This window comes from Diplotaxodon limnothrissa, linkage group LG12 (assembly GCF_057381915.1).
Source record: "Diplotaxodon limnothrissa isolate DT_005_m linkage group LG12, D_limnothrissa_male_GT1.1, whole genome shotgun sequence".
NCBI lineage: Eukaryota > Metazoa > Chordata > Actinopteri > Cichliformes > Cichlidae > Diplotaxodon > Diplotaxodon limnothrissa.
The window spans coordinates 8,214,599-8,228,576 of NC_140607.1; the positions used below are offsets into that span (position 1 = coordinate 8,214,599).

The 13,978-nt window shown below is 37.9% G+C and overlaps 1 protein-coding gene across 3 annotated transcripts in view; it reads left to right on the forward strand.

Annotated features, from left to right (window-relative positions):
- Nucleotides 1-4,925: 4,925 nt before the first annotated feature.
- slc4a5a (solute carrier family 4 member 5a) overlaps nt 4,926-13,978 on the forward strand; it is a 37,186-nt gene continuing 28,133 nt past the window's right edge. For all 3 annotated transcript variants that reach the window (XM_085367088.1, XM_085367089.1, XM_085367090.1), the window contains exons 1-4: nt 4,926-4,983; nt 5,830-6,042; nt 8,103-8,232; nt 10,762-10,922. In XM_085367088.1, the coding sequence (XP_085223214.1) occupies nt 4,926-4,983; nt 5,830-6,042; nt 8,103-8,232; nt 10,762-10,922 (562 nt within the window). The remainder of the gene's footprint in view (nt 4,984-5,829; nt 6,043-8,102; nt 8,233-10,761; nt 10,923-13,978) is intronic.

A 13,978-nucleotide genomic window follows, 5' to 3' on the forward strand; every position in this document is an offset into this window, starting at 1 on the left:
TTATCCCATTAAGAGTGAAAGTGTTACTTTAATTTTTTGAGCAGTGTATATATTACTTATTTCTGAATAATATTTTACTGTATATTATTCTGAACATTTTGCATAATGAGTGTGCTGCTTCACTTACTTTAATTACATTTTCAATATACAACTTGTGTCTATTAAGCTAATTTAAAGTTTGTTTGTTTTTTAAAAAAGCCCAAAAAAATTTCCACTTTGCAAAACATCTATCCAATGTAGATGATGTAAATGTTTTTTTATGTGATAAATCTGTAATAGAGCACAGGAGAGCAGCCTGAAAATCTGTATTAGTGAAAAGCCTGTATTGACTGTGTAGTCAGCCAAGAAATGAGAATGCAGACAGAACTAACAACTAACAGAGAAATAACAACAAACTCTGATCAGTGAGTGGCACTACTGGGACAACTGGATGCTCACCAGTGTCAACATTCTTCATCTTGTGGAACTATAAATGTCAGAGACAGCAACAAGACACTGTGCATCCACCACCATGACTCAGACTGAACTTTGGCTTAAATGTTATAAAAATCTGAAAACCTACTGTGCTGGGTGATCGCCCAGTTATCCCACTAGTGCCACCCTCTGATCAAAGTACTGTATATACCTGATCATATGTCTAGAGTGACCAGTGGGGCACGCTTGTGTGGAGTAATTAAGTAAATTCTAATAAAGCTCAGAGGTGGTCTGCAAAAGAAATACATTTAAAACATAGAAAAAACACCAACAAAGGGCTTTCAGGAATAAGTCTGTAAAGGACAATTAGTATGTAATTTCAATGTAATTTTAGATTGTTTTGATATTTTGGGTTTTTTATAGTTTGTTTGTTTTTTTTGTTTTTTTTAGTTAAAATCTCTATAAAGCTCATCAACAGATGAGTGGTTTTGTTTTTAAGTGTTTAAAATCTCGTCGTAGATGATGTATTGACTACGGACCTGATCATGCACAACAGACCAACACCCACAGATAACATGGCAGCCCCAGTCATCACACACCAAAGGAACTTCAACAGTGACTTCAAACCGCTCCACTCTTCCCCCAGACCTGGAAAAATGAAAAGCAAATTTCTCCTTAGCTTGAGTAAGATGCTTGTGATGTTGTCCCTGGTTCAGGAGCAGCTTGATATTAGAAATGTCACAGCTGTATTGTAACATCTGACACCAGCCTCCTTGTAAAGCTTTTTCCACTCATTGCACCAACTTTTCATGAGCGTATTCACAGATCTGTGGTCATCCCCACTGCTTGTTCACTTTTTCCTGCCACACTTTTTCCCTGCAGTCAACCTTCCATTATAATGGTTCAATACAGCACTCTGGAAACAGCCAGCCTTTCCAGTAATGACCTTCTGTGGCTTACCCTCCTTGTGGAGGGTGTCGATGACAGCTGTAAGGTCAGCGGTCTTCCCCATTTTTGTGGCTGCTAACACAAACAGAGATATGCTGTATTTATATTGGCTGAATGGTAATTTACTGAGATCAAAATATATATCCCAGTATTTTGAGATACCGTTACCGTCAAAACTAAAACCCAAAAAGGCTCAAAATATTCCACTTTATAGTGAATGAATATGTTTTTGAATTTAATCACAAATAATAAACTCTTAAACAGGTACATGTGTATACTGACAGTATTCTGGTCAAAACTCGCACCAACAGTCACTTCAAAGCTATAATAAATTCCCTTCGAGGCTCACATAAGGTCACTGCTGTGATAGCTTGCTATTCTTTATTGCTTTTCCACAGTCCTATACATATTGACCTATTGGCACAGTATAGAGATTCTCTACCAGTGGCTGGTGTTAACCATATTCTGAAACGGCTTCCTGCCTGAAGCTCTCTGCTCAGTCCTCATTGCCCATTATTGACCCAGTCACGAGAGAGAGAGAGATAGAGCGAGAGCCAGTTGGAGAGACAAACAGAGACAAATACAAAGGAGCTTTCCTCTTTGCCGACTTTGTACCATTTAATAGTTTGTTGGAGCTCCACTAGCATGTTTTCATTGATGCTTCCCCACAAGCAGCCAAACTCTTTTCTTCTTTTGCTTACTCCAGCTGACAACTAACCCAGGTAGGCTTTAGTATGTTTTTTCTTACTATATTACTTACTTTTCTTACTATTCTTGTTGTTGTTGTTTTTCTTTTCTCTTTACCCACCATTGATTTATCTTGTTGCCTGAGCAGTACTGTGTCATTTTCTCAGCCTATTGAGTCACAGATGACATTTAGTCTCTGTTTTTCCCATCCTTGGCTCCAGGCCTAACATATGTAAATTAAACCAGCAGTGTCAGTAATGTGGGGAGTTTGGAGAACTGTGGTATCTGAAACTAGAATTCTGTCATCTTCAGCTCTGTGTGACAGTTTTGATCATGTCTAAGGAAGTCACACGAGTAGTGTGTGATCAGTGGCTCTTAAAACATTTTTGCTTTATTCCCACAAGACACTGGTCTGTTCTAAAGGGAAATAAAGTTTCATAAACAGTCTTTGAAAAACAAGCTAATGACATGTGGAATCATTCTTTAAGCTTGCTGAGGCACTAATGAGCCCCACTTATCCAAAGTACTCGGATCCCGTCTCAATTGATCTATAGGCACAAATTTAACACACACTCCCCGATATTAGAAATCATACTTACAATGTTAATGAGCAAAGCAAGAATTCAACGTGTGAGTGACTGGTGTGTACTGTATGTGCCTGTTTCTTAATGTTTATCTTTTGCTTGTGAATGTACTGATGTGTAACAAATTAGAGACTGCAGTTATGTCAGTGAAATCATACTACCTTTTTCCTCATTAAAAGTAATTAAACACTTGTCACTGAAGTGAAAAACTGTCACTTTCAAAATTATTTTTCCAGTTTCCTCAATTTCCTCCAGATTAAGTTCACTGGACCAGATACATTATTCCACCGCAATCAAAAGATCAACGCTTATTGAACCAAATCCAAATTTGGCCTACAGAGACTTGGCAGAGCACTCTGTCCCATGTGCACGCTTATGTACGAGTATGTTTCATGTCTCTATCAAGTGACATGGGGTGTTTGGAAGCAGGGAGAGCCTATCGATCAGCTGGTGGGGGGAGCGAGTGTTGCGCCTGCAGCTCTCGCTCCATCTGCCCACTGGGTGTGAAGGACACTGATGTGACAGCGCTAATTACAGAGGCAGGAAGCCAGCGCTATAAACATTCACAGCAGCAACTCAAGCGGGCTCTGCCTGGCTAAACCCCACCCTCCACCAGCCACTTTACACCACTCATCCCTCAGGGCGGATTGTATTTCAAGAGTTCTATGTGAAATGAGGCATTATCTGCAAATTCCCATTCAAAGAAATATTGCTGTAGAAATCAGATGTGTGTAAAACAGAAACGTCTGTGACAAACACTAAAAAATGCATGATTACGTTCATCGTTGATGTTTTTGGTTTGTTTGCCTTTTTTGTTATTCATTTGCTGCCAATTAACGGTCTTACATTTTGGTAATCTAAAAAAAAACAGTAAAACAGGAATCTAAATTTATGTAAATCTAATTTCAGGTATTTGTATTTGTCTTTTGAGGACAAGAAGTCTGGTTTAAGTCATGGACAAAGTCCCGGTAGATACATGTGTGCTCTGAGTACCTTTTCAGTAAGCAGTCAAGAAAGATTATTTAATTTTACTCTCTATTATGACTAGAATAATATATACATAAGTATGTTTCCTATTAAACCTTGAATAAGCAAGATAGTTGTGCCATCACTGGACAAATAATCAATAATATTCCTTCACTGGATAATGAGTTAAGCAGAGGGTATAGACCTCTGGGCTTTGAATACTGAGGGAAACCGAACATCATCAACAGCTTAGTTTTAGTGATGAAGAAGCACATGCCCATTCTCATCTGGTGATTGGGGCTTTGATGGGGGGGGATAGAAATATCTATTTATTTCCACAACTCCCTTCGTCCAACCCTCTCTTTAGAAATTTCTGATTATTTCAACTTTAAATTGTAATTATGGCTGTCTTAATACAGCATCAGCTCTAATGTTTAGGTTCCTAGGATAGTAGATTTTACTTTATTTTTTACATTTAACCAGTAATACTATTTAATAATAGTTTTCTTTTCAGCTGTAAAAAAATATTAACATATTATTAACCCAGCAAACGTATCTGTTGATGCTGAAAGAGCCTTTGCTCCATTGAGCTTAAGGAAACTGAAGAATGGGGCAATGCCTTCATATTAAGTTCATATTAAGTTACATTGTTACATTGTAACTATAAAAATTCCCTACTCGCCCCTGTGGGCGGTCAATCCTTCAAGCTCAGGTCCTCTACCAGAGGCCTGGGAGCTTGAGGGTCCTGCGCAGTATCTTAGCTGTTCCTAGGACTGCGCTCTTCTGGACAGAGATCTCCGATTGGTTTCCTCAAACAAATGTTGACCGTGAAGCTGAAAACTGTAATTATTCTGTAATTACTGAATTTCATTCACAGCCTGCAACTGGAGTACTTTAAATAATACCATCAATGTATAAAGGAAAGCCCACCCTCAACACCCACCAACAGGAACAAGCTGCCTTTAAGCTCAGCTGGTGGCATCCAATGCCACGTGTGTTACCCTCTCATTTATTTTAATTATGCTCTATTCTATCGACTTGGCCACCCTTTAATTATTTTGCCATTGATCCGCACAGTGACTCAATAAGCAGGTCAGTGAACAGGAGCGGCTTCGGCTGCTGCCGCAGGCTTCGTTCTCAGATATGGAGCAACAGCCAACATACACACGTGCACATATGTACAGAGGGGACAGTGCCATCTTAGGTTTCGATTAAAAAAGGGAACCCGAGAGATAAATATGTGCGCACTTTTACACTGTGCATTACACAGCAAACACACACAGTCTGCCTAGAGTGTCTTGTCACTCTCTCTTCCTCTTTAGCAGGATGGAGCATGGAGACCGAGGGATGGGAGTCTCTCACCTTCGCTACGAGGATGAGGAGGGTGAGTGTGTGTGTACCTGTGTGCTATCCATGTATTGGATCTATCACACACTGGCCCCATGAGCTTATAAAAATGGGAAAGCCATTCTACCCATTTTAGATTTTTATGTTACCATGACAGATCACACTAACTTCTAATTTTCAATTTCTTTTTAATTTTTTCTGAGAGCCTGTGTGGGTGACTGTTGTTAATGTGCTGCAAATGAGCAGTGTGTGTGTGTGTGTGTATTTTGGGGGGTCTTTGGGGAGTTGTTGTATGCATGTTTGTGTAGCTTTACACTAAGCAGCAGCTCGGCAGGTTCTTTATCCAAACATCAAATATTGGCTTGTGTCTCCCTGTAGTTTAGTAATTCCATCTGGAGTTGTGTGTGCAGTTAGTGCAATTAGTTTTACAGCACTATTCAAATTGCCAGCAGATGATCAAACTCACATCATCCAGGATTTTGCTGCAAAATGGAGGTTGTGCAAGCCAAGCTACGAGACTGTGACTGTCAATAGGCCTAATTTTCTTTATTTCTGTGTCAACAGTGACAAATCGCAACATGCTGCAGTTGTTAATAACCACACAAGAGCTGCGAAACATAATTTATTCTGTTCGTTATAGTAGTTTAACATTCATTAAAACACTCCTGAGTATGAGGGATTAATGAAAAATCTCATTAGGTAATCTGCCAGTGTTGCTGGCTGTCAGTCAACCAATTCAGAGCTGTTCATTTAGCATTCACTGCAACCGCCTGTGTTACAGAAATCTGTTCTAAATGACACCTGTTCTTAAAAATTATTGCCACCTTCTGTATATCTGGAACTCTCCAATCTATGACCAAGAACTGTATATATTTGTCCACAGATCATCAGTCCATCTACATTGGTGTGCCAGTAGCTCGAAGATATCGACGTAAACGCAGGCGAAGGCGTTCTAGTCAAGAGGGTAGTGATATGGATAGAGACAGACATTACAGCCACCACAGACACCAGGAGCATGATCAGTACACAGAGATAGATATGGAGGAGGGACTCATGGATTCAGCAGAGCAAAGTCTCCAAGACATCAACCGTACAAGTAAGTCAGCGGTGAGAGACATGACATGACTTGTGACATGTCTTGTCTGTCAAACACCAGTCTGGAAAGGTGCTTTTGTCACACTGAAAGAGAAAGAGCCTGAACTCTTCTGTTGAGGGCTGGAGTCTACTAATTTCATGTCAGATGTTTAATGATTCTAGGCAGCTCTAACCAATCAATGAAAACGACATTTTTCACCCTTTGTGAGACAGCTTTATTAAATCATGGGAAACAAGACTGTTGTTGTCATTGTGACATACTTTGATGTCACCTTTGCACTGAAGAAACACATTTTTAACATGAAACATGAAGTTTATTGGAGGTTTCCTTATGCTACAGTCCCACTAGGGAAATAGTGATTACCGATTGTCGTTCATTGCAAACATGTGCAATGAACTATTCATTTTTTTAATGACTGCTTCAAAGCTGAGGCCAGGTCTGTGACCATTCACAATCAGCTGCCACTTACAAAGTGACCTCAGGTCTCAAGAAGGCTATAACAATGTAACAATAACATGGAGTCAGTCTGCTATCAGTTTGCAATTGTATGTCGTCAGGTTGCAATCCTTTTTTTCCTTTTGTTTTTATTGTTTTTTAATCTTTTAAGTTGACCCAGCTTAATAGGAGAAGCACTCCTGAAAAGCCAGAGTGCTCCTTGTTGCTGAAATAACAGTCTGCTCCTCCAGCTCTCTCTGAGCCTTTCATGTGCAACAATTTCATGTGCTCTTTCAGAAATTGCTTTAGTTACGTCTCATATATATAACTCATTTTCTGCACATTGGTGTCTTTTATTTGAACATTTAAAAATAGCCTTTCATATTGCTTCCTCCCAGCATTTTTAACAAAGAACAGCAGGAGTCCGAGACACAGCCTGAGAGTGGCTACCTTCTGTTTCAGGTTTGAGTAATAAGTAGTTTGGCAGAACACTGCTGTTGTGGCTTTCAAAACTTTTTCCAGGAAAGTTGCCCACTCTCTTAAATCAGTATGGTGCCATCAGTGGAAAGGCAGCAGAGGTGTTTACTTTGCCTTGATTGTATGCTTACATCAACACAACCTTTTGGAATCCACGTGCCACCTCTGTACATGGTGGTCAGCTGGAGGACAAGAACATGGACAAAGACGTACAACAAAACAATGAGAGAAAATAGTAATCCATTACTTAGAATTAAGGAAGTCGTACTCTACATCAAACAGCAAATGTTGGAGGGTAGAATGCATTCTTTGATTTTACAGTATTGATTTCACAATCGCATGCCATTCAGAAAAAAAACTGCCGAAAGATATTTAAGTCAAATGTAGTAGTTATCAATAGAAACTTCAATAATATTGATCAATGGTAGTTTAAAAGACAAAGCTTGTTGATTTTAATTACAGTCTATAGGTTTGCAGCCCTATTCACAGCTGGCAACTCATTACCCCAAAACCCCACGCATGAACACAGAGTCCTGCTCAATCTCCCTGCAGATACAATGATACAATGGATTGGAAGCACAGTAGAGTTGTGAATGACTAACTGTAATCAGGCAGCACTGAGTGATCCAGGCTTCAGTATGACAGTCATTACTGCTGGGACAGCAGATGAAAATAACAGAATGATTATGCTCAAAATATGGTGACAATTAAAATATTTAAAGTGAAAACTTTGGTTGCACTTTACAGATTGAAATGTCAATTTCAGTGTTTGATTCAACTACTAAGGAAATGCACTATTGTAGCTGCAGTGGAAGAGAAACTGACAATATGGAAAAGATTGTAATTAAGTATTAGCTGAAACCAGTAACTTGACTGTAAAACAAGTGATTACAAAAGCAAGTCTAAATGGAGGGTTCTACTTTTGTAAATGATGCCATGTTTTTATGGATGGTCATTTTGCTGTAAAGAAATCAGCCACACAAACTCGCTTTGTGTAGCAGATTTAATGAAGACAAAACAAAGGTACAAAAAAAAAATCTGTAAAGCAACGGTCGCATGTTTTAGGTGAATTTTTTGCAAGATCCTCGGGTATTTTAAAGCAAATACAAATTCTAATAATGTCGAAAACATCCTTTCCTTCCATCAAGTGTCTCCAGCGGCAGAGCGGCTACGTTACATCCTAAATGAAGACGATGACATGCCGACACCAACGCTCTTCACTGAGATGGACACTCTACAGAGAGAAGGAGACGAGCTAGAGTGGAAGGAGTCTGCCAGGTGGATGACACTCAAACAGACAACAGAGGGAAAATATAAAACAAATTGTGTGCTTTTCCTGGTTGGCTGGTTTAGAATGTCTTCTTGTAAAAAAAAAAAAAAAAAGCGACTGCGACATAAAATGAAGGACAATTTTCCAGCTGCATGGTTTATAGCTTGTTTAAAGTGTATTCAGCACTAGAATTTTGTTGGGATGGAATTTCAGAGGAACAACATTTCAAAATTAGAAAACTGGAAAAGAAAATATGTTGAAATCATGATTGAATTTACCTTCTTGAACACAGCTCTCTGGGTTCGCATAAAATTGCCGTTCTTGTTCATGGAGGTGGTTTAAATTGCATATTGTGCTTTCTAAATTGTGCTTGCTAAGGTGTCAGGTAAATCATCAGTAAAGTAAAGCATGATTGGGCCTGTGCACCTTTATGCAAGACCAGGCTCTTAGGAGTTTTTACTGCAGGTTTGCATTAGACAAAGGAGTTATATATCACTTCCATTGTCCACTATCTGTTGTTAGAGAACATCTAGTGCATGAGTCTGTGTATCATGGTTAGAGCACACTATGGAAATTTCATGGACTGGAAGCATGTAGTTTCCATATATGCTTGATTAGGTCGTGACTTATCAATCATATATGGTTGCAATGAATATATGGGAACGTTTATGTTATAACAACTTATTTTTTATGTTACTCCAATATTATGGCAGCAGTGTTCAACACAAAAGTCAAAATCTTAATATCTTTGCATTGCAAATCTTGCACAAATGTCACAGACCAAATTTAAATGTGCTGTAGTGAATAAATGTCAAAGAAGAGATTCTCCAGTTCAGTGGCTACAAATAGCAAAAATGCAGTCGTGTTAGTCTGGAACACTGTGTGAAACATGGATTTAGCTACGGTGACATCAACTGTTGATATGTGATGTCCTATTTTGACGCCTCAAGATTTTGGTTTTAGAAGAACTTTGTGACAAGGAGATTCTAGTGGTGAAACCAATGAGCATACCCTAAGTATTTATCCTTTTTTAAAAAAACTTAATATGATCAAGATTTACAAAACAGCCTTAATTTTTGTATTTCATATGTCCCAGAATGAAGCTATAACATGATCATGATTGACATATGGTTTTTAAATTCATTCAGTTATATCTGGGAGGAAACCAGCAGCCAGTAACCTGTTTGTGTCTCCTGTTTAACCAGTAGTCTGCTGTGCATCGACTCACAATCACAAACAAATAAAAGATCATTTTTTAGAGTCCTTGTTAAATCTCAGCCCAAACACACCTTTACATGCTTCTCAGATCATCTATGACAGCGGTCCCCAACCTTTTTGCGCCACGGACAAGTTTGTGCCCGACAATATTTTCACGGACCGGCCTTTAATGTGTTGCGGATAAATACAACAAAATAAAACGAGTACCGGGACCGAAAAAAGAAGATTTATTCATAACACACGTGAAAAGACCCAGGAAAACCGAGTTAATGAAAAAAACGATAACAAAATAACGCTAAAAACCGATAAAAACCCTGAAAACCATAAATTTCACACCCGAGTCTCAAGTCTCGCAGCCCGGTACCAAACGACTCACGAACGGGTACCGGTCCGTGGCCCGGGGGTTGGGGACCGCTGATCTATGATGATTGAAGCTGCTTTTAGGTCTCATGTGGGGCAAGATACAGAAAGAACTAATCTGGACAGGGAAGAAGTATTGCTAACAATAAGGAATGGGAATTTTATGTACTAATTAGAATATTCACAGAAGTCATCTTGCTGTATTTGCATTCTGCTTAGAATCACATTCAATTAGAATTTCAACTTCTCAAAATTACATTATAGAGTCACCAAAAAGAAACTGGTATCTGTAATTGGTAGTACTACTGCTCTACCTATTAAATGTTAAAAAGCATTTCAATATTAGGTCAGCATATCTGAAAAGAGTATGCTAATCAGAGCGACATATCTTAAATACGGTAACTCATCAGAAATGATTATGCTAATTAAGGCAGTAAAATATTGTTATCAAGGACACCATGAGCCCTTGTAATGAAGTGTACGGTGTGAGCTGCTAAAAAATCAGACTAATGGTGTTCTATAAATTTATAGCACTAATAACAGCGTTAAGCAAATAGAGGCTTGGATCTAGGATAGTGATGTTGCTCAGTACTGATTATTACTTAAGTAGTTAGTACTGCTCCGAGAGACTCCTGCTAAATGAAAATAACTTGCAAAAACCAATGACATATACTAAGCAGTGGCCCTGTTGAGTTTTCTTTCTTTTCTTTCTTTCTTTCTTTCTTTCTTTCTTTTTAATAATTGTTTTGGGCTTTTTTAGCCTTTTGTTGTTATTTGATGGTGGAGAGAAGACAGGAACGCTGGGGAAAAACCAGAGTAATGTCATGTAGTAATTGGCCTCAAGTAGGATTTGAACACTAGTCTCTGCATTAACCATTAATCAGCACCCCAGACATGAAATTGTAGGTAAATTGTATTCTCACCTATTCTGTCTCTCTGCATGTTCTTGCTGCCTTTAGGTGGGTGAAGTTCGAGGAAAAGGTAGAGGAGGGAGGGGAAAGGTGGAGTAAACCCCATGTGTCCACACTGTCCCTGCACAGTCTTTTTGAGCTCAGGACATGTCTCCAGACAGGAACAGTGCTGCTGGATTTGGACGGCTACTCGCTGCCTCAAATAGTTGGTGAGATATTCACATTTATAACTGCACGTCTTTATGTGTGAATAAGCAGTCAGAATTCACTGTTTTCAATAAGTGCGCTGCAAGCCTAGCAGCTCTTTAGCTATTTGGTATTTTTTATGTTTTGGGGGGTTTTGCAACATATTTTATATTTGTAACCATTTAGCTAACATAATTAAGCTAACAATCATGTTAGCTAAATATATTATACTCCATTTCCACATAAGTAATAAAACAACAAATACATTAATAATACGTGAATAATAGAAGTATATCAAAATATCAGTATGTAATTTTAGTAAGTTATGAAACAGCTGTACTTTATAAAATGAAACATTGTTTGAGTTGCTTTTGCTAAACAAACTGATTGGTGATTCATTTTAACACCTATACCTGGCTTTCTCTGCTATTACATTTTTGTAAAATATATATTAGTTAACCCTCTATAGACACCCTCTTTATTGAGGTTTTGCAGTCACACAACTACTCACATGTATGTGATGGCAAGTGAGTTAGAGACTAGAGACTGGTCTGCAACCATCTGGCAACCACTGGTTAGGAAGAAAAAAATATTTATTACATGACTAGTTGGCATGTGGTTGGTAAAGGTTGATGCCAGTTCCTGTAAGATCAATTGCTTAATCCCCAAACGCACAGGTCCAGACACGGGTCAGTGATTTCCTGGCAACCACCAGTCATTAAATGTGTATTTCCTGACCGGTTGGCGAAAGCCTTCTTATGACCATCTTAGTCACTAACAGATTGGTGTTGATACTGACACCCGATAACTTCCTTTAACTATTATTTTAGCACAAACTAGTGCCACAGTAACATTACCTACAGCTGTAAATTGCTTTATCATTTTCCCTTGCTTTATGAATAACCCTGCATCATGACCTTTTTCATCTTTCCCTTTTGCATATCCAAAAGCTCAAAGTATAGCTACAAATGCATTAGTATGGAGTCAATAAAGTATAAAAAAATACAGTTAAAGACAAGACAAAAATCAATGAGTAAATGTATTGTTTGCCAGTTCTCAGTAAAAATCAATGCTTAATAAACTGCAGGAACATTTTCTAGCACATATCAGATCTTTTTATATTTCCTTAATTTTCCACTCGCTGGTCAAGTGATTGATAAGATTGTTTTAAAAGTGGTGCTCCGATATTCAAAACCAGGTCACATTTTTCTCAGTAGTAGTTTGTTGTAGATGGTTATTGATATTTTTAACGATTTTGTATAGTATAGATGTACCTTTATCCTTCTACATAGCCTGAATTTAGATAAGCTTTCTTTTCTCTAAGTATTCTCCGGGAATAGTTCTCCAGGCTTCGTGAAGTAGACTCCAAAGCTCTTTGGATGTTGGCTGCATTTTGTTTCATTACATGTCATGATGATTCCACACTGCTTCAGTAATGTTGAGGACTCTGAGGAAGTTCTGTTGTGTCTTTTTGTGTTCAAGTATGCCTTTACTGCATTGGCAGTGTGTTGGGGATCATTGTCATGCTGGAAAATGAAGCAGCTGCTAATCACATCCTTTCTAGGTAGCATAGCATAGTGGATCATAATCTGATTAATTGTAATTCCATCAGTTTTGCTGACAGACCCTCCACAATGTTAATGCTTCACAATAATGAATGTTTAAACATTTATTATTGTTCCTTATTGAAACAGAATTTTTTTAAATTGCATTTTTCTTATGTAACTTGACATACCTCAGCCTTTATTCCCTGTTTCTATTTGTTAAAAATGGCTTCTTGTCAATCACCCTTCCACTGAGACCATTTCTGATAAAGCTTCAGTGAATTGCAGATCTATCAGCTGAGTGTCTCCTGTGTCAGGTCTTTGTTGGATTTATTGCAATTTGTTCAGGACATGACTTTAGATACTGTTCAGCTCTGTTGTAGATAGTTGTTTTGGCCTGTAACTTCTTATTTTATATATTTATAGAAGAATAATCTATAAATGAATAAATACTGTAATAAAGCTAATAAATATCAAATATTTATTATATATACAATGTTTTCAGCTAATAGCTCTTTGGGATTCACCTTGTGTTTGCAAAAATTGGATTTTATGCCTGTCAAACTGTTTTAGCTTTGGAATTTTTCATAAATTCAACCAAAGAAATGGGAACAAACAAATAGTGACAGGCTGCTAGTAACAAACATAGATTCATCCCTTGAGTTAGGTCTGTTACCTAACTATTAGTGAAGTCTTTTTTATGCCTGAATTCAAAATTAAGTGTTAGATGACTTAGCTAAGAAAAAAAACATTCTTGTTAAAATGGTCAGATACATAGACTGGGCTGAAAATGAGTGAAAAAGCAGACAATGGTTGAAGGGAAAAAACAGAGAACTATTGCCCAAGACAATTTTAAAATTAAAGGAAGAAGTAACCAAGTAAAACAGTCTGGCTTCTCTGAAGCAAAATGTAAAGAAGTGCCCACTCAAGATTATTGCACAGTACAGCATAGAAATCGTAGTTTCCTGAATATTTTTTCTTTACCATTTTCTGTGTTAAAGAGAACAGTTGGTGTGTTTCTGAAATTTTAAACACATTACTGGCCAAAATCTTTCTTCTTGTATCAATTTGTGTGATCTGGACCAACAGAAGACAACAAATTCACATGACACCACTTTTTATTTTGCGTCTCATACAAATTCATTTTAAGCTGTCCTTGTGTCATTTCACAATATTTTATCTCTGTATTCCCCAAGACATAACCTTAAATTACCCACACAGATAGATAAAAATGTCTTGTCAGTGGTGGTGAAGGCAGTAGCACACTTGACCCTGAATCACAGTGGCGCTGGTCCATTGTGCTGTCCTGTCCTCTTCAAATGTGATTTGATCTTGTTCTGAAATGATTACTTCACTTCCTTCCAAGGTGCTATTAATATATCTGGGTTTTCTGTCTAGAGCTCAAATGCAGCAGGTTTGTGTGCTTTTTAGCACACTGTGATTTTTAAAATGAGCAAACGGTGAATGATTTTAACTAATTCGTTCTTGTCTTCTGCTTTGTATGAATATAATCTTTAATTAATTTGATCTCCTTG